This window comes from Henningerozyma blattae, chromosome 2 (assembly GCF_000315915.1).
Source record: "Henningerozyma blattae CBS 6284 chromosome 2, complete genome".
Taxonomy (NCBI): domain Eukaryota; kingdom Fungi; phylum Ascomycota; class Saccharomycetes; order Saccharomycetales; family Saccharomycetaceae; genus Henningerozyma; species Henningerozyma blattae.
The window spans coordinates 1,080,586-1,102,084 of record NC_020186.1 but is presented as its reverse complement, the minus strand read 5'-3'; the positions used below and the strand labels follow the sequence as shown (position 1 = coordinate 1,102,084).

Genomic DNA, 21,499 nt, shown 5'->3' with positions numbered 1-21,499 from the left:
CAAAAAAAAAAAGCAGCTTAAAGCATCATCTGAAATTTCTCAAACTTAAGTTAAACATATATCGTCAATCAAGGCTTAGCCATTAATCATTATTATATATCTTTTAGCTTTTTTCGGAATTCACTCTGCCTACTCTTTTCTTGTTCTTCATTTTTTAGGGGTTTACAAATACTTGAATATAAATAAATAAATACAAGCACATCTATTTGAAAAAAGCACATACCCATAACTTGTACGGAGCAGACAACTTAATAAATAAAAACATGTCTACTGAAAACGATGCTTCTTTACCATCCTATGATGATGTGATTAGAGAAGATGCTCAAAAATTACAATATGATCCAAATGCTTCACGTACCGATAGGCAACAACCTCCACTACCAACAATATCAAGACCACCCCCTTCTCCAAGACCTTCTTCTTCTACTACTAAAAGAACAAACTCTACAAAATCTTCTCATTCAAATACAATCAGTTCAACAAGATTATCTCATTCAAATACAAACGCCTCTACAAGTTCTCATCATTCAAATTCAAACCATTTATCAGTACCTTCAACACATAAAAAGCATAGCTCCTCAAGTAGTGTAAGTAGCTCTCATCATTCATCTGTTTCACCATCAAGAACTTCATCTCATTCAAGTACATCATATTCCACTTCACATCGTGCAAAGCCTTTACCCTGGGTTTATCCAAATGGTTATTATTGTCCAAAATGTGATAATACAGGTTATAAGCTTAAAAATGGTCATTCGTGTAAAGTATGTTGGGAAAGATTTGCTCCAAGAAATAATGTTGGGGTAGTCCAGCCAGGCCAAATTAATGTTCAAGGTCCTATTTTACAACCACAATATCAAAGACCGATGTATTCATCACATTCAACAAGTTCAATGCCTTTATATGTTCAGCCAGGTGATCCAAGATTAGGTGGGGTTTTATGTGGGAAATGTAGGGGTTCTGGCAGAACAAGATTCTTCCTGGATGAAAATTTATGTACCGTTTGTGGTGGTGTTGGTAGAATCGTACCGCATTAAAAAAAAAATTTACCTCGATTTTAGCATCATTAAGGTTCCTATGTCCATTGATTAAACACTTCACCCTAAACATATTCGTCACACAATCATATAATCTCAGAGCTAAGCATTTCTATTATTATTTTTTTTTGAATTTATTTTCTTTCACAACAGAATCTCATCTGTAGCTACGACCTGGTATGACTTCACTTTTAATGATCTGTTTTTGGTTATGTTTTTTTTTTTAATTTATTTATACAATTTTCCTACTAATTTAAATTTTAAAAAAAAACCTCTTATCAGCACACAGACACTTTATATTCTCATTTTTTTTGTCTTTTTAAATTTTAAATAGCAGTTTTCAGTGTCAATCAAAAATAGAATCAATTTATTTTTTTTTTCCTCAAGCTTTTAATTCTACGTTACATTTATACATCCCTCTACAAACACAATTTTTTTTTGAACACACTTTAATCTTTTTTTTTCTTCCTTTCTCTATCTGGGTTTTTTTCAACTATACAACATAACAGGATTAATTCTTAATTTAATTTTTTTTTTAAATAATAAATAGAATTATTTCATTTTGTTTTTTGTTTTGTGTTTTTTTTTTCTAATCTAAGAGGTTGTATTATATATTGAAATTAAAATTTAAAAATTAGCTATGTGCTTCATATATATATCTGTCGTTATATAATTTAATATACTTATAATACTCTTAATTAAGTTTTTAAAAAGTCTACTTAATAAGTAGTTATAATAGAATACTTGGATTATATGACAGGAGCTGGGAAAAAATAATTTCTCACATACTATCTATTATAACAGACTTTTTACCCTTTATTGTAATTTTATATCCTGAATTGCTTAGATTATCTTTAAACCGAGCATTTTTTCGTTTTAATATTTCCCGAATATCCAAAAATAGTGAAATTTTGGCAATGGAATATATAATATTTAGAGAAAAAAAATAAAGGTGGCCTTTACTCCTGGTAAACACCACATTCTTGTCCCATATTTAAATTAAATGGATCCTAAACTAACAATCAACTATTGTTGATTTACTATATCGTGATAATGACTTTAGAATATGGCCCACAACCATTAAAGCCATTGAATACTGAAACAAGACATGGATTTGAAGAACAATATAATAGTGAACAATTTTTACAATCCTTAGCTAATGAATTTCAATTTTATTTTGATGATAAAAGACATAAAACAAACGGGAATCCTATACCAGATGAAGTAAAATTGAAAGATGAAGATTTATATTATCAGCCAATACCAGATTGGAAAATCGTTAAAGATAGGCAAAAGACTGTGAGTGCAGCATTGTTATTATGTTTAAATTTGGGTGTAGATCCTCCAGATGTTATTAAACCTCATCCTTGTGCTAGAATAGAAGCAGGTGTAGATCCTTTAAATTTCCAAGATTCTAAAAAGGCTATTGAACAGATTGGTAAAATGCTACAAAATCAATATGAAACTTTATCCTTAAGAACTAGATATAAGCAAAGTTTAGATCCATGTGTGGAAGATGTGAAAAGATTCTGTACATCTTTAAGAAGAACCTCTAAAGATGATAGAATACTATTTCATTATAATGGGCATGGTGTACCACAACCAACTCCATCAGGTGAAATTTGGGTGTTTAATAGAGGTTATACACAATATATACCAATTTCATTATACGATCTACAAACATGGATAGGAGCACCATCAATATTTGTCTGGGATTGTAGTAGTGCGGGAAATATCTTAAACAATTTTAAAAAGTTTGTTCAAAAAAGAATTAAAGATGAAGATGATGGAAATTATGATAATGCATCACCTTCTCCAGCAATTGCTTTTAAAGAATGTTTCCAATTAGCATCTTGTAGAGAAGGTGAATTGTTATTGATGAGTCCAGAGCTTCCTGCTGATTTATTCACTTGTTGTCTTACATGCCCAATTGATATTAGTGTAAAAGTTTTTTTATTACAATCACCCTTGAAAGATACAAAATATAAGATATTATTCGAAAATATGAATTCTAGACATGAATCATCCAAAAATTCAGCACCAGAAGGTTCATTCCGTTCAAGCATACCTAACGTAAAAATTCCAGGGGTTCTTTCAGATCGTCGATCACCTTTAGGTGAACTAAATTGGATCTTTACAGCTATTACAGATACCATTGCCTGGTGTTCCTTACCAAGAAATATATTCAAGAAACTATTCCGTCATGATTTAATGGTAGCAGCCTTGTTCAGAAATTTTCTTCTGGCAAAAAGGATTATGCCATGGTATAATTGTCGCCCAATATCAGACCCAGAACTTCCAGATATTATTGCAAATCATCCGCTCTGGACTGCGTGGGATGTTGCTATTGACGAAGTCTTAAGTAAATTGGTTGAAGATCTAAAAAAGGAAAATATGAATGAAAATTTAGAGAACACTATTGCCTTGCAACAGCAAGATAGCATCCAAGGGTTCTCATCTAAAGGTATTAATCATTCTCAGACGCCTCAACAACAAACAGATATAAAAGGAGGGAATATACACTCACAATCGAGGTTTGCTGTGGGTAATCTAAGTACAATGTCCTTGGCGAACTATTCCTCTGCCATGCCTAGAAAGAGTCAGAGTTCGCCACTGATAACTCAGCCGACTCCTCAACAACAGTATACTGGTTTCTTTGAACAAAATTTAACCGCATTTGAATTGTGGTTGAAATACTCATCGAATAGTAGAAAGCCTCCTGAACAACTTCCAATTGTTCTTCAAGTGTTATTATCACAAGTTCATAGAATAAGAGCATTAGTACTATTATCAAGGTTTCTTGATTTAGGACCATGGGCAGTATACTTGTCTTTATCAATTGGAATATTTCCGTACGTACTGAAATTGCTTCAAAGTCCGGCACCTGAATTAAAACCTATTTTAGTATTTATCTGGGCCAGAATTATGTCTATTGACTATGCTAATATACAATCGGAGTTATTAAAAGAAAAGGGATATGCGTATTTTATTAGCATTCTTGTACCAGAGTGGGGGTTGGGTGGATCAAATAATTTAGGAAGAAATAACGGATCCTCTTTGTCATTAAATAGTGGCACGATGATTAATACCCCAAGAAATAAATATGCATCCCCTATAGCTGCAAACAGTTCATCACCACACATTCCTGGTTTGTATCACTCGAATGATACCACGGACGAGCAAAAGGCAATGGCTGTATTTATACTTTCTGCTTTTATAAGAGATTTTCCATCAGGTCAGAAACAATGTTTTAATCTTGACTTAGTAAACAGGCTACGGTACTATATTGAAAACTCAGAAGTACCTTTGTTAAGGCAATGGTCGGTAATATTGCTTGGGCAACTTTGCTATCAGCACCCTCTATTTAAATATATTAGTCTAGACCTTGGTGTCTTCAACACCCTTCACCATAGTTTAGATGACCCAGTTCCCGAAGTCAGGACTGCTGCATTGTTTGCCATTCAGTGTAGTATAATAGGTTTTGATGAACCTGAAATTGTGGTTCAATTGAAACAAGAATTTGATCAACAATATTACCATTTCCATAATCAATTGCAACAGCTTCAAAATGCACAAGGCCAGCAATCACCTCAAATGGAACAACAGCAAAATAAACTAGAACAAAGGTTAAATTCTATTCATTTTTTGAACTCTCAACTGGAAAATATCGATTTTGGTAGATTAAGAAAACAAGAGATGTCACACGTTGTAAAAGTTTTGAGTTTAGTAAATGATGCCTCACCTTTGGTTAGAAAACAACTACTGGTATATTTTTCTCATATTTTGCATCGTTATTATAATCTATTTCAAGTAGTCGCTTTTGATAGTCTAATTGGTGAATTGGCTCAGTTGGAAGGCAATGATATAGCTCGGCAAAACATTGAACACAATTCTGCCAGTCATGGGTCTGTCTTTAGCGCAGTATGGAAGTCAATTTTGATTCTTGCAAGTGATGGTATGGAGGAAATTAGAAAGCTTGCTTATACATTAATTGATAATGTTTTATCTAGACTGGGAACTCATCCGGAATTAAAAGCACCATTTGCGAAAATGGTAAATTATTTAATTCAAAGAAGATCTGCTAAAAGTAGTATGACCGGAAAGCCTGTTTTCAATATGGGCCAGGTTCATGTTGTCTCAGGTTCAGATCAGAAAAACAAAAACCCAAGGGTTTCAGATAATCCAGTAGAAGGTTTAGAGGATAAATCTAATGGTTATTACTCATCCTTGAATCGTCTATTCCAAAGCCTTGGCATTAGTGAAACTTCCTATGAATCTAAAAGGGAAGACTACCATTTTGGAGCTTCTGAAGCCCCTGGAGAAATACCATCGTCTAGAAACAGTCCTTTTCCTACTATTAATCAAAATAATAGGATGCTCAACAATAAGATCCCATTCAAAAGCACATTTTTAGATTATTGTTTTGAATATTTCCAAGAGCCACAAATGAGAAGGTCAGAAGCAGAAGAGCCTGGAAGTGTTGAATATACTGCACGTGTTTGGAGACGTAATAGAAATGAAGAAATTATTCAAGAAACTCAACATGAGAAACTATTGGCCATATCTGGTGACTGGTCAGAACAACGTTGTACCTTAGATAACAAAACACAGCCAAAATTGATCAAATTTTCGCAATTCGAAAATTATTTAATTACTGCAGATGAAAGAGATAACATCACGGTGTTTGATTGGGAATCATCCCAGATATGTTCCAAGTTTTCGAATGGTAATCCATATGGTACAAAAATCACTAGTTTACAATTAATTAATGAAGATGACAATGCTTTATTGTTAACTGGTTCCTCCAATGGTATTGTAAAGGTGTTTAAAAATATGCACGATTCTGAAGATGTTGAAGTTATCAATTCTTGGAGAGCATTGACTGATATGCTATTAACACCTCGTTCCAGTGGGCTATTATTAGAATGGCAACAAATGAAGGGGTATCTGTTAGCAACAGGTGATGTTAAAGTTATCAGAATATGGGATGCCCACACTGAATCTATGGAGGTTGATATACCTGCAAAAACGTCATCGTTAATTACTTCTATTACTTCTGATCAGTTGTCAGGAAATATTTTTGTTTGTGGATTTACTGATGGTTCTTTAAGAGTCTATGATAGGCGTGTGGATGTTAGAGATGCTATGGTCCGTGTTTGGAGAGGCAATGGAGGAAGACAAGGCTCATCTATTACAAATGTACATTTACAGAGAGGTGGCTATAGAGAATTGGTAAGTGGTTCTTCTAACGGTGTTGTAGAACTATGGGATATTCGTTCAGAAGCTCCTGTAACTACTTTTAGGGATGAATACAACCAAAATTTGCTATCTGATGCCCCCGTAAAAAAACAAGTTCCAACCACCCTAACTTGTCTACAAGTGCATGAACATGCACCAGTCATTGCTACGGGTACAAAGCAAGTTAAAATCTGGACCACTTCTGGTGATATTCTATCATCATTTAAGAATATCCCAAAAAGTGGTTATTATAATGGCACCAATACATTCAGTACCAATGGTATTAGATCAGGTCTAAGCGGTTTGTCATCCACATATGGTGCTTCTGGTAACTCTAACAGTTCTTTTCTTTCTTCATTAGCATTTCATCCTCATCGTATGATGATAGCCGCTACCAGCTCCCACAATTCTTGTATTAATATATTTGCATGTGGAAATAAAAAATATTATGATTACGATTTCTAGGACGGTTATTTTCATTAGCCTTCTATATCAATGCATGTAACTTATCACTAGTTTTTTAAAAGTTATAGATTCATATATACAATCACCCTATGTATTCAAAGTCTCTGAATAAGGGTGTGCTCATACTAATATTTCTTTAATATAATGATTTTTTCGCAGTTAGTAAATATCTCCCCATTCAGAAATATTAATTAAGATTGATTTATAGATGTAATAAAGTACAACTTATCAATACTGCTTTTGCCAATAAATAGTTGGATATATATGTTTATCTTTTGTTTCTAACACTAATATTTAATGAATCATTCATAATAGAATTATATACTCATTCAATCTGTTTTTGAGTCAACCTGATGGACAAAGAATTCATCCTAACATATACACAGGACTTTTTATGTATCATAAATAATAAGAAATTCACAGATGAAAAACTTTCTTCCCAAAGATAGCTAAGAGATCTCTAGGAAGAATAAAAGAAATACAACGTATTAATTTTAAAGAATTCAGACAATTTTCCTAGCTTTTGAGATAGTACGTGCTTCAAACATTTCCTTATTGTCCATTAAATAGGTAAGTAAAAAAGGAGAAAAAAAATAATAAAAAAGAAGCATAAAAGTAGATGTTTTGGATGTGGATTTCAGGTGGTTTATATTTACTGAATCTTTAAGGTGCCAAGTATGTTTTATAGTGAAATTTATAATCTAAATTGGATCACTCTTTCCCTAAACTTTATAAATGCTAATATTGAGTTGCAAATATGTTCTTTATATAGTAAAATAAAAAGTATTTGACCAGTGAAATTTCTTTATTCCTTTTAAGTATTACCTTTAAACTAATAAAAACTTAAATATGAGAAAGCTTAAGAATGTCATAAAGGAATATATTAAAGAATAATAAGAAAATCAATTATATTATTTTCCAGCAAGAACTTAGGCATTACCTTAAACTAATTAAATAAATATAACGTAAAAAATTCATTGGTTAATGGTTCACTTAAACCATCACTTGCTACTGTATTTCACTGGTCTTGACTTTAAATTATCTAAGTCCTGTCTCAGAGAGCTCAAAATTAATGTTATATGCACGACGAAAATATAATTGCTTCTTATGGACTAAGTAAACCCTAATTGTTGAGCTCTGCCTATTTAAGCAGCTTCTGGTTAGTTAGTAGCTAGGTAATATTGGGCTGGAGCTGAGAATTACCTACTTGGACCTAATTACGTTATTAGGAATATGACCACCAGAATAGACATTCACAAATTAACAAAACGTAAAACAGGCTTTGTTGAAAAGGCAGAATACTAACTACATCATCCAATATTGTACTGAAAGAATGGTATGCCAGTACAATCAAGTGTTACCACTAAGCTGTACTGTGTGCTACACATACATCATTCAGACATCGTATAAATCATCATTTTTTACTTTATCATGTATATAAAGAACATTAATATTCTTTAATGCCTTATCAAAATCATACTCTTTATGTTATTTAATTATAGGTAATGAGTAGCTCTAAGTTATTGCTTGTGTCATACTCCTGTATCTAGCAACTCATTCTCTTGTTTTTTTATTGGCAATTTTTGTCGGCAACAATGTTGTATTGTTGTATTATAACAACAAGTGATTTGCTCATATATCTCAGATCCAGGTATGTCGTAACATCTGGTATGCTTCATCATCTGGTATGTTTCAATACACAGTATATATCAGAATAGCATTTTCTAGCTGTTCAGACTTGCATTTAAAATGTCCTTACTTACTGTTAGGTCATCATATATTTCATAATTCTTCATATATTGTACAAGCCATGCCCATTCTGATTTAAATTCAATCCAAAATATCACAAACAATGTTGTAATTGCCTTGGAACACTTGTTAATTTTGGACTTGCATTATTTATTTTTACTAAAGCTGGAATACCACTTGTGCTTGAATAATAACTTGTTTTCTTTTTAACTATAAATTAATATGAACCAACTATAAACTTATGAATTCTTGATGGATATGTAGCCCTATTTATATGTTTTCAAATAGAACTATTTATCTTGAATATTAGTTTATTAACTTGTCAAGCAATTACACAATTGCATGATATTATGACTCATAATCATATAATTGCGTGAACGCACGACTGTACGATTGTATGACTCGTAGTCATCGGATTGTGTGATCGTTTGCTTAAAGCCTAAACTTGAGAACATTACTTTTTATTTTTTAGCATATGTCTACAACAGAAAATGTTGTAATACGAGACTGACAGGACAAGGATGGTGTTTCAGAATTCGGATGGTGCTGAGATCAGTAGTTACAGGTTGTATTACACAAGATTATTGTATCTCCCATTGGTCCTTCTCTATATAGTATATAATAGTATATTGATCTATACAGGCTCCTTATATACTTCTTTAGAGCTGGACAGTTCTGGGTGCATAGTTACAAGATGCGGTACACTCATTGAAACCTGGGTGTCATTCTTACTAATAGATGAACCAGAAGTGGGTGCAGATTCAGTGGTTACAGTTGATGTTCCACGCCTGCTGAATAGATGTTTCTCAGCTGTGGTCAGCTGATCTGTCCTCTCTCGAGGCTTCCCTTGTACTGATTTCTTGTAAGTATTACGTGAAAGGCGACGGCACCAGGACGGTTTTACAACATTTTCCAAGAAATAGAGCTCGCGTGGCGTAATGGCAACGCGTCTGACTTCTAATCAGAAGATTGTGGGTTCGACCCCCACCGTGAGTGCTTTACTTCTTCAAATTTTATTTTTTCAAGAAAATTTTGTGTATCACGTGAGCATAATTTATATATATCTTTTCTTTTAAATTTTAAATTCTATAAAACTGTCCTCAACCTGACTTTCATGGATTGCAGAAAATATACTTTATGTAGTTTGTAGTTTTTCCTCTTCCATTGTTTGATTAACTGCTATTGAGAAACATTTGACAAGAAAATTGTGTCACGTGATTAACTGTTTTTGATCAATGTAACAATTTTAAGCTTTGCTACTCCCAGTAGTATATCTTTTTTTGGCTGCTAGTTTAATACCAACTGTCTATTAAACTATACAACTATATACCTGAACCTATGTAAGTTAAATATTATTATTATTACGTTCCGATTTGTTCACTATACACTTCCATCTTTTGTATCTCGTCCTTTTTGTTTTCTGGTTCTTACCTCTTTGTTCTACCTTAACCCTCTAGTTTATTCTTTTAGCTTTAGATTCTTAAATAGAATTTATGTTCATGATTCACTTAATTGTTAATCTACATGTTCATTCCGTTATCAAGTGATCATGATCTATACACGTGACTAACGTAGCTGTCACAATTTTTGTGGTTCCAATCTATGTATCTTGTAAATGCCTCCTCCTTCTTCTATTGCAGCAAGTCGGAGTTCTAACTATATTATACTTGGCATAAAGACTCTATTTATCTAACTGTGTATGGTAATTAAGATATTAATATTTTTCTCTAGACTTAGAAACTCAACCCGTTCGTTGACTTTCTTCATTTGTTTTTCGTGTCAGATGATTTGTGTCTGACCTTGATGAATATATACATAATTATTAATCCTTGAAATCATGTGATACACATTCTTAGAATGCATGACAATACTTCTAAAAATAGTTGCGCCACATATTAATAATTTGAACTATTAAGAATGTGTGACATGATGTAACAATAGTTATAAAAATGATTTCGCCCAGGATCGAACTGGGGACGTTCTGCGTGTTAAGCAGATGCCATAACCAACTAGACCACGAAACCAAACGACAACTACAGGATTCGAACCTGTGCGGGCAGAGCCCAAGAGATTTCTAATCTATCGCCTTAACCACTCGGCCAAGTTGCCTCTTATCTGTTGAAGAATGTTGTAGATGAGATCGACTTTATAGTCATCTAAAAGTTGCAACTAGAAATTATACACAACATTGAGCAACTGCTAGTTGCATACCTGTGAATATCTGTTCGATGTATAATCTCTACTAGTTAGTCAGCATTACTCAAACTGTGCACTCCTACCCTTGTAAGTAAGTTTATAAACAGACCAATTAAAGTAAAATGGAAAAGCTGGCGTTGACCTTTGAAAAGTATTTAAAGGCCAGCTTTTCAGACTTAAGACATAAATTTATAGGTCTTTTATACAGTTATTTAGTTTAAAAAGAACAACAATTGTATTCGTAAGTTCGAAGTATTAACTGGTGTTAAGTTAATAAGGTTGTTAAGTTAAGTTTTGGTAGTTACTATTTAAGTGTATCGTACTCCCAAGTTGGTTTACAACAAAGAATGTTGTAATACAAGACTGACAGGACAAGGATGGTATTTCAGAGTTCGGATGGTAGTGAGATCAGTAGTTACAAGTTGTATTTACTGGGATTCAAGAGAGTTAGACATTGTTATACAGTGTTTAAGATGTAAAGACGATTGCTTTATTTAGACATATATAGTAAATACCATAACTAAAATGAATATATTTCTTAAATAGTGTTTTTCGATATAATAAGAAAAAGACATTTTAAATAATAAGTCACGTGATAAAAAGTCCTTTACCACTTAGTAGAAAATGATATGATCATATTCCCGCAGAACGAACTGTTAACTTATGAATTCTTGATGGATAAGTAGCCCTATTTATACGTTTTCAAATAGAACTATTTATCTTGAATATTAGTTGATTAACTTGTCAAGCAATTACACAATTGCATGATATTATGACTCATAATCATATAATTGCGTGAACGCACGACTGTACGATTGTATGACTCGTAGTCATCGGATTGTGTGATCGTTTGCTTAAAGCCTAAACTTGAGAACATTACTTTTTATTTTTTAGCATATGTCTACAACAAAAAATGTGACATAGTGATACTGTCAGTACACTGTGTCAAGGGTTAGGAGCCTAAAAGCCCAAACTATATCAGAGACGTTCACGTCAACATGTTGCGACGCATAAACTCGCTTATATATAAAGCGATGCCCATGAGGCATCTATATAGGATTACACAGAATAAGATAAGTAAGTTATAGTTATAAGAATAATCAGGGTTATAGTCATCTAGTAAAATACTGGCCAGATCACTATATAATAAAAAATTAAGAAACAAATAGATGTTTTGAATAACATTATGAGAATATGGATTAATTGACAATATAACACAAATATTTTGCAGTATTTGTTTTTAATATTTATTATTTTAGCAAGTACTCATTTTATTCTATAATAATTCAATTTATATACTAGAGTACCTTCAGAATTTTTTAAAGAAATAGTTCATTTTGTACCTATTAAAACATCAAAACAATGTCCGTGATTTTCACTTCACATCATTTTGCTATAGAGCCAATAAGAATTACTTAATTAATGGCTTCTGAGGTGCAAATAATCAGCAAATATAGTACTTCACTAGTATCTACCAAACCTGCCCCATCAATAGCCTTCATTCCATACCTATGCATTCAGATTTTGAAATCTGTAACTTGATGTATGACTATATATAACATTTTTTAAAACACCAATTAATGTCTAATTTTTCAGTTTAATACTAACTGAAGCCTCCTACTCTCAAACAATATTTAGTTCAAGATATTTTTTTTTATATAATATTAGATCACTTCTTGATCTTATCTAATAAAGATAAAAAGAGCGAGGCATAGTATGCTTTGAAATCATTATAAATTAACAACTTCAGACTAAACATGATATTAAACTTTCAAGACTTATAAGTGGATCTTTTTATTCATAAATATATATATGTATTCTGATTGTATTAAATAACTATTGCTTTCTATAGAGACTTACAGTTAAACTTGTCTTACTAAAAAAGCCATGAGTCGAAAATATTTTGAAAAAAAAACATAAATATATAATTAAATAGTTTTATAGAGATTCATTCTGCTTTAGAATTGAACATAAATATAATAAAGTGATACATATATGTGACCAGTATTGTTAACTCTGGGAGGTAATAACAGACATACATTTATATTCGTTTGAGTATGTTGATTTCCATAATCTTACTTTCCCATCTTCCCCTGTACTACTTAGAATAGTACCCGTAATATTCCAAGAGACAGACCAAACTTCACCACCATGATCAGCATGTTCACTTAAAATTTCAACTTGTAATGCTGGCTCTGTAGTATTCTCTGGCTCTTCATCATTGAGTGTTTGACTTTCAGAGTCATCTTTTGTGAGTTGGCTAGATGTCATAGAATTATTTTTATTTGTTGCAGAAACAGTACTTTCTGTGATTTTAAATATACGGACTTTACCGTCTTTACAACCTGTAGCTACTAATTGATAAAGTCTTCCAATCGATGGAGCCCAAGCAACACTTCTAATAAGACCATTATGCCCAGTTAGACGAGCAACATTGTGCAATTTGCCATTACGGCCTCTTTGGTATATAAGAGCCTTATCCAAAACACAGACAGCTAATCTTTCAGGAGCAAACCTTGTTGGGCACCAAGATAAACAAAATGCTGATTGTAATTGATGCGCTGGTGGAATAGCAAGGACCTTAACTTCAGTGGTTAAAGTCCAAACTCGTAAATCTTGTGGTTCAAGAGCATCATAAATACGTAAAACTCCGTCATTACCTATACTTGCTAGCCGTAGACCTAAATGTGATGGAGCAAATTGAATTCCATATAGAGCACCCGAAGAATCATTCAAGGTAGCTAAACGAGTCCATCGGCGACCACTACCTTCAGTACCATCTGGATCTTCTTCCCATATTTTGATACTTTTATCATGAGATGCCGTAGCCAATAACCTCCCATATTCAGGAGCAACCCAGTCAACACTTACTACAGAAGCATCATGAGCTCTCCAACTATCACTTAGAATCCATTCTTCACTTTCTTTGTCTAATTTGAACACTTTAACATGTTGATCAGCTGAACAGGTAGCCAAATGTCTTCCATAAAAATCATATGACACATCTAAAACCAAATCTTCATGGCCACTATTGAATGGTTTCATAGTTGAATCTAAGAACCTGTAATTTACTTAAACATTTGCTTTCTAAATAATAAAGTAGGAACTTCCTGTTTATTTTCTACATTACATTTATAGTAGTAAGCTTCATAATTTTGTATGAGATGCACCAAATAATAAATTTTATTTTAAAATCTCGAACTGCCGGTTCGAATCCTTGGCGAGTCAAAATTGGATTTTGAATTAATAAATTTTCGAATTCTGCAATTTACGAAATTCCAAACTTTTGCCAAAAATTTTAAAAAACTAAAAAACGATCAATTAGGTATTTGAATATTTTTCTAAGGGATGTTTATTAAAAGGCAATTTATTGAAAAATTATCTTTGAGTTTAAGTGAATATATATAATACACTGTTTCACATAAGAAATTGGCATTGGCTTAACACTAACGGTAATATTACAAGGAATATATTATACCTTTCAAATATTTGAACCAAGTGATAGACAGCCTAAAGGTTCATTAACAATACAAAACAAAAAAAAAGAGAAACAGGCACTTTTTTTATTATTACAAACCTATGCATTCAGGATTACTTCTGTTAACTGCAGTAAGTTTATTATACATAGCAAAAACACATTCGTCATTATTTGCAGCCACAGGGTTTGCTATAATTGGATATGTAGCCATTGATTGGCTAATTCCTAGAGTAGGGCCATCGTTTATTAAAATTGGGCTGTTTGGTAAAGATTTAAGCAAACCAAAAAAACCAGTCTTACCAGAGAGTATTGGTGCAGTATGTGCCACAATCTACTTATTTGTTACATTGTTTTATATTCCATTTATATTTTACCGTTATATCGTCAATCCAAATGAGGAACTAGATTCTAGCAAGAATAATGAATTTGGCTGGTTCCCACACAAGAAACTATCTGAATATCTAAGTGCGATCATGTGCCTTGAAAGCACTGTGCTTTTAGGTATTGCTGATGATTTATTTGACTTACGTTGGAGGCACAAGTTTTTTTTACCAGCTATTGCTGTAATTCCATTATTAGTGGTATATTATGTGGATTTTGGTGTCACCTACGTCCTAGTTCCAGGATTTATGAAAAATTGGATTGGTAGAACTTCAATTGATTTAGGGATTGTCTATTATATGTATATGGCAGCCATGGGCATCTTTTGTCCAAATTCGATAAATATTTTAGCTGGCGTGAATGGGTTAGAAGTTGGTCAAAGTCTTGTCCTTGCAATATTGGCATTATTGAATGATGCCCTATACCTAACAATGGGCTCTGAATCTTCTAAGGAATCCCACGGATTTTCAGCTTTGCTAATCATCCCCTTCTTTGGAGTTTCTTTAGGACTATTTAAATGGAATAAATGGCCAGCCAAAGTGTTTGTGGGTGATACTTATTGTTATTTTGCAGGAATGGTCTTTGCAGTTGTTGGTATTTTAGGCCATTTTTCTAAAACAATGCTTTTATTCTTTATTCCACAAATTTTAAATTTTATTTATTCATGCCCACAATTATTTAATATTGTACCATGTCCTAGACATAGATTACCAAAATTTAATGAAAAAGATGGGCTACTATATCCCTCAAGAGCCGATCTTGTGGAACAACCACCAAAAAAATTCTTTATTCCAGTTTTGAAATTTTTACATTTTTTTAAGTTGATAGATCTTGAATATGATTCAAAGGGAAATCTAATCAGTTGCACCAACATGACATTAATTACCTTGACATTAGTATGGTTTGGCCCAATGAGAGAAGATAAATTATGTAATAGAATCTTATTAATTCAATTTATCATTGGATTAGTAACCATTTTCTTGAGACATGCTTTAGGTGCTGCATTATTCGGTTATGATAATTTACAAATTAGTGTTTTCAATTGATTAGCCCTTGCCATCTTAAATGTTATAGATTTTTATGTATTCTTTTTTTTATTATATATGATGATGATAATGATGATATGATATATAAACTCAAAATAAAGAGAAAACAAAAACGAAGACTAGTAATAGAGGAATGATTAAAGTAAAGGTATATAGAGTTTATGCAAAATTAAATAATATATAAATTATTGAAATTAAATTAAGCAATCAATTCAACAACACCACCAGCAGCTCTGATCTTTTCTTCAGCTAATTTGGAAACAAATCTAGCCTTGACGATGACTGGGACGTTTGGAATTCTACCCTTACCTAAAACCTTACCGTAACCAGCAGCTAAAGTGTCAATAACTGGGGCGGCAGATTTAGAAGAGGATTTCATGTATTCATCTCTCTTTTCTTCTGGAACTAAAGTCCATAATTTGTCCAAGTTCAAGACTGGCTTCCAGAAATGAGCGTTTTGCTTGTGGAAGTATCTCATACCGACCTTACCGAAGTAACCTGGATGGTATTTATCCAAGTTAATTCTGTGGTGGTGTTGACCACCGGCTCTACCTCTACCACCAGGGTGCTTTCTGTGCTTACCGATACGACCATTACCGGCTGATTAAAGACAATATAATTTAATAATTCATATATCAATATGAATTATTTGAAATTTTGTTAGTAAAACTGAAATTCATATTGAACAAAAATTTCCGAAAACCAAATGTGTATGATACATCGTATGAAATGATTACTACATTTATTTTTGCATGAATACTAGTAAAAATCTCACAAAATAACTGTCTAAGGGGGAAGAGTAAATGAAACGTACTTTAATTTGAATGATAAAAATCATTTGATATGAATTGAAAGAGATGATCCTTCAACCGTACGAACATAAACAGACAATTGAATTTGCTTTTGATTTTTAAATTTCCATTAATAAATAATACAATTTATTCTATGCAATTTCTTAAACAAGTAACAAAACATATGAGTATCACGGCTTGGTTCTTTCGTTTGCTTCTCTTCCTAAGTCAAACTACATACCTGAGACGTGACCTCTGTGCTTTCTAGTCTTTGTGAATCTGGTAGGCATTGCTGGGTTTTTTAGGGATTTTAAGCGTCGAACTTAAATGAATCTAAACAATAAGTTTAAAAATATAACATGAAAATGTTTTATATTGAAATATTTCTTATTAAATGAAATTATCTCTTTTGTTTTCGCATATAAGAAATTAATCTTTATTTTCCTTTTTTTCTTTTTTTTTTCAGTGATATTTTTTTTAAAAGAAATAAATCATATATTTTATTTTTAAAGTTATTACACCCAAACACCATGATAAAACAGGGAAGAAAATAGTAAGCTAAGCAATGTATCAAACATATCTTTTTGCATAAGAATAGTCTTCACAATAAGCAAAATATATCGAATAAGAATTCTATGTTTTCTTAATCCAATATTTTCTGACAATAAGTTACAAGTAAACAATATACTGGTGAAAATAAAATTCAAATTGCAAAATTTATAGGGTAGACGGATTTAACCGCCAAGCAACTCCTTTAAAAGAAAATTTTTATATCAAACTATTCTACTAATAAGTAATATATATATCTATATGCATTCTTGGGCTTTAAATTATTTGTAGGATAATTACCGGATGACTATTTGACAATACTAATATTTAATCAAAATCATACGATAACTTAATACTTATCAACTCCGATGAGAATTGTATGAGGCTGAGTTAATGAGCTTAATAAATATTTATAGTGCAACCTTACTTTCTTGACAGATCCAATTGAGATGTAAGTTATTGATAGAGTAGTAAAAATTTAACGCAATTACTAACGAAATTTATTCTGTAATTGTCTTTCACTTTACCAGCTATTCCTTCAAAAAGTAATTTTTTTGGTCTTTCTTTAGAGGAAGCGTCATAACATATTTTCAACTTATTTTTGTTGTTATTAGAGACAGTATAAGATATATTAACTTTACAAAGTTTATAATCTTATTACCCATGGTAAGAGAGGTAACTTTGAACCAGTATTGGGATGAATATGGCTTGAATCGGTAGAAAATCGGTAGCGGTAATACAAAGAGCTTTTTTGGAGTGGAGAAAGTATTTAGTTTATGCTAATATATATATTGTTCTATCAAATGTTTATGTGTTGTATATACAATACATATACAGTCAAGTTTTCAATGTATCAAGGAAACCAAAATGGAAACTTCACCCAAATTATCAGATAAAATGAAGACACTGATAAAAATATTGTATCAATATCCGAAGTATAATATGTTCAGCTATGACAATATACACAACTTAAGACCCATTAGCATATATAATATGATTTAAAATTTTAACGGCGAATAAAAAATTAACCTTAATGTTATAAATAAATTGTATGAGATATGAATCCTTTACTTAAAAAAAGTTGACCTGTTCCTCCATATCATCTTACCAACATATATTATCATGAATTCATAATATAATACCTATAATATAATAATATATTACCATCAATACAATTTTAAACTAACAGAGACTAAATAGATACAAGTATAAATAATGAAATATTAACATATTTCATTATTTGTGTGAATTTTTAAGGCTCGAAGAGATACCTAAGTCTAATAGATCTCAACAAGACATATTGATACAATAAAACTAACCTCATAGGTGAACAAATGTATTGTGAGGCTTACTTTTGTATTTATTTTCCTATATTACTTTAATATCAATAGTATCTAGATTGAGATAGATAATGACGTTTCCAAATCTTAAATCTCGGGTGCGAAGCGATGCGAGAGTATGCGAGAATATTTAAGGGATGTGCAACGAGTTTCAACTGACCAACTGGACTATTAAGGCATGTCAAACGACGAACGTATAACAAATTACGCTTATAATTCGTAATGAATGAATATCGAAACTCACTTCTTACATCCCGGCTTTTACTATGTATAAGCATAGCATGCCTGGGGTCATTACAATTTGGTTATCATATTGCCGAATTAAATGCACCTCAACAAGTACTTTCATGTTCTGAATTTTCTATCCCTTCAGAACATGCTACATATGACGAAACATGGCTTGGATCACATGGCCTTGTACAGTGTATTCCATTGAGTAATACACAAATAGGTTGGATAACGTCTATCTTCTCTCTGGGTGGTTTATTAGGATCATTTTATGCTGGATCATGGGCTGATCATTACGGTCGTAAAAAAGTGTCTATTGCAAGCAGTGTGGTGGTCACCATAGGTTCATTAGTACTTTTCTATAGTAACACCTATTTGCAATTGCTAATTGGGCGTACCATTGTTGGTATTGCATGTGGTGTGTATTTGGTAATAACACCATTATATATCAATGAGATTGCACCTGCACAACATCGTGGTGCTTTGGGAGCAATGAACCAAGTGGCTATTAACTTGGGTATTTTACTTACCCAATTATTGGCATTACGGTATACAGATTCATTCCGTTGGCGTTGGTTATTCTTTGCTGGCGTTGTGCTTGGCCTATTAACTTTGGTTATGTGGTGGAATGCTTGTGAATCACCATTATGGATGGCACAGAGAGGCAAATTCTCGGTTGCAGAAACTACATTATTGGATTTACGTGGACGTGCAGCACTACCAGAAGCTCGTGAAGAGGCACGTGAAGAATTGCAAGGTCGGATGAGTGTGGCGTTACCTGAGAGGGAAGGTGATGAGGAAGCGGCGCTACCCAATGCAAATGCAACTTCGAATAAACCCCCTTCGTTATGGCAGTATGCTACAGGTGATCAATATAAAACGTCCAGGAACATTATTGCTGTGGTATTAGTTGCACAACAACTTGTTGGTATTAATGCCGTTGTGTTTTATGGTGTTCGTGTTGTGGCACAATTAGTGCCTGAAAGAGCAGTTCATGTAGCATTTGGAGTCTCTGTCGTTAATTTAGTGGCTACTGCTGGTGTTGCAACAGTATTAGATCGTGTGACACGCCGTACTGCATTAGCAGCTTCAGCAATGGGTATTGCTTTGGGGAGTGTTGGTGTTGCTGCAGGTCTTGTAGGTTCACATGCTGGATTATTGGTATGGTCATTGGTTTGGTACATTGCAGCATTTGCATGTGGTATGGGACCTGTTCCATTTTTAATGGTAGGTGAGGTGGCTCGTGGTGTGGAACGTGCTACTGCTCAAAGTTATGGGACTGTATGTAATTGGTTGGCCACTTTTGCTGTCGGGTTGTTGTTCCCTGTGGCACATGATCTGTTGGGAGGATGGGTATTTGCAGGCTTTGCAGTGGTGTCAGTAGCATTTGCATGGTGGGCACGCCGTGAGCATCATGCAGAACGAAGCCAGCATGTGATGTAAAACATGTATCGTAATTAATTATGAGCGAGCAATGCTAGCTTATTATGAGGCATATTATATTAACATTTACATATAAATACGTAAGGACAAGGCCTACTAAGTAATAATACCATATCAAAGTTTAAATTTATTATACTATATATATCTGGCGCATTATGTGGAAACTGAGTGGAGTATATATAAAGCACAAATTTTTGTGGTCATCATCTATTACTAGTTTGCATTATCTGATTATTACGTACAAATGTATTCTGACGTTTGTATGAAACAGAGTTAATAATTTCAAATTGGTTGGATCCTAATAATTGATTGATTTAAAATTCCTAGAGCCTACCCTTAATAACAAAAAAGAAATGCAGTTTTTCATGATATAGCGGCTGATGACCGTTAACTTAACAAAATACTATGACCGACCTCTTCCTAGTGTCTTGAATCTATGACTTACCTTCTAAAAGAGGCGATTGTCCTACCCCACCTAGAGTGATAAATAAATTAAGATAGTTATTCATGCTACAAATGTATTCTAAAAAGCATTATCTTTGTGTTTTAAGATCATTTCCTCTCTTATTAAATATCACTGCCAAATACATTACCATATAACGATATTATGCATCTTTGAAGCAATGTTTTTATCGTATTCTAACTAGGCCTTTTGGCATAAATAAACATATATAGAACTAACTTAGCCAAAATTATTAATATCAATTTATAACTTGATTTAAATACTGAATCTAGTAATTCTTAAACATTTTTATTCTGTATTGTTTGGAAAAAAAATTAGACTTAATTTTTTCTAGAAGATTACTAAATTGAATAATTGGTTCGTATAATTCAATCACTGGGTTATTAGATTTGCTTACTTTTAAAAATATTATGTTTCTATACATTATTAAGTTGCAAACTTTTAGCTGCCCTTCTATTGTAGAATAATATTGGCGCGCAAGATTTGCTGGCATGCAAGATTTGCTGTGAAATTTCGCACTTATTGCTGACGACGCAAATTATAATGTATACCATTTATACGATATTTGCGTAAAATATTTAATATAAAAGAAAGTGAGAAAGTTTAAATTTTGAAAACTATTTTTTGCTAGCTTGTTTTTGTATCAACAGTCAAATATCATCAACAAACAATTACAAACATACATTATTCAGAAACCTCTCATGCCAATGTCTTCAACCAATATTTCAAACTGTAGCAACTGCCAAAATTGTCAATGCACTGTCTGTGAATGCTCTTCATATGAATGCATTCAATGTCCAGGAAAGACATGCAAATGTCTAGATTGCAAATGCTATGAGATAAGCAACTATAACTGTGGATGTTCTGAAAAATATAAGAATTGCAAATGCCCTGAACAAAAAAATAGTTGTGAATGCTCAAGTGAAAAGAGTACTACCTGCCAATGTAATGGTATTAAATATTCTAGTTGTACATGCCAAGGGTGTACCTGTGCTCCAGGCAAATGCGGCTCATGTTCTCCATGCAAGTGTGAAGATTGCGACTGTCTTACAAAAAGAAATTGCACGTGTTAATACCAGCTAAACTAAGTATAAACTA

At 32.6% G+C, this 21,499-nt stretch overlaps 6 protein-coding genes and 3 non-coding genes across 9 annotated transcripts; 5 read left to right on the top strand and 4 right to left on the bottom strand.

The window, feature by feature from the left end:
• Positions 1–263: 263 nt before the first annotated feature.
• On the top strand, positions 264–1,034 carry TBLA0B04690 (uncharacterized protein; the record flags this gene model as incomplete). Its single annotated transcript, XM_004178776.1, has 1 exon — positions 264–1,034. The coding sequence occupies one exon, from the start codon at positions 264–266 to the stop codon at positions 1,032–1,034; it is 771 nt and encodes a 256-aa protein (XP_004178824.1).
• Positions 1,035–2,087: 1,053 nt separating this feature from the next.
• KOG1 (ubiquitin-binding TORC1 subunit KOG1) lies at positions 2,088–6,737 on the top strand (the record flags this gene model as incomplete). The annotated part of the gene is made up of 1 exon (XM_004178775.1): positions 2,088–6,737. The coding sequence occupies one exon, from the start codon at positions 2,088–2,090 to the stop codon at positions 6,735–6,737; it is 4,650 nt and encodes a 1,549-aa protein (XP_004178823.1).
• A 2,673-nt stretch (positions 6,738–9,410) lies between these two features.
• Positions 9,411–9,482, top strand: TBLA0Btrna12R. Its single transcript has one exon. It is a non-coding gene; the product is annotated as a tRNA-Arg (tRNA).
• A 954-nt stretch (positions 9,483–10,436) lies between these two features.
• Positions 10,437–10,510, bottom strand: TBLA0Btrna11V. The gene has a single exon. It is a non-coding gene; the product is annotated as a tRNA-Val (tRNA).
• Positions 10,511–10,513: 3 nt separating this feature from the next.
• Positions 10,514–10,595, bottom strand: TBLA0Btrna18S. Its single transcript has one exon. It is a non-coding gene; the product is annotated as a tRNA-Ser (tRNA).
• A 2,097-nt stretch (positions 10,596–12,692) lies between these two features.
• On the bottom strand, positions 12,693–13,727 carry SEH1 (Seh1p; the record flags this gene model as incomplete). The annotated part of the gene is made up of 1 exon (XM_004178774.1): positions 12,693–13,727. One exon carries the CDS (start codon positions 13,725–13,727, stop codon positions 12,693–12,695), a length of 1,035 nt encoding a protein of 344 aa, XP_004178822.1.
• A 534-nt stretch (positions 13,728–14,261) lies between these two features.
• On the top strand, positions 14,262–15,587 carry ALG7 (UDP-N-acetylglucosamine--dolichyl-phosphate N-acetylglucosaminephosphotransferase; the record flags this gene model as incomplete). The annotated part of the gene is made up of 1 exon (XM_004178773.1): positions 14,262–15,587. The coding sequence occupies one exon, from the start codon at positions 14,262–14,264 to the stop codon at positions 15,585–15,587; it is 1,326 nt and encodes a 441-aa protein (XP_004178821.1).
• Positions 15,588–15,786: 199 nt separating this feature from the next.
• On the bottom strand, positions 15,787–16,668 carry RPL28 (60S ribosomal protein uL15; the record flags this gene model as incomplete). Its single annotated transcript, XM_004178772.1, has 2 exons — positions 15,787–16,187; positions 16,620–16,668. The coding sequence occupies 2 exons, from the start codon at positions 16,666–16,668 to the stop codon at positions 15,787–15,789; spliced, it is 450 nt and encodes a 149-aa protein (XP_004178820.1).
• A 1,821-nt stretch (positions 16,669–18,489) lies between these two features.
• Positions 18,490–19,938, top strand: TBLA0B04640 (uncharacterized protein; the record flags this gene model as incomplete). Its single annotated transcript, XM_004178771.1, has 1 exon — positions 18,490–19,938. The coding sequence occupies one exon, from the start codon at positions 18,490–18,492 to the stop codon at positions 19,936–19,938; it is 1,449 nt and encodes a 482-aa protein (XP_004178819.1).
• Positions 19,939–21,499: the final 1,561 nt, after the last annotated feature.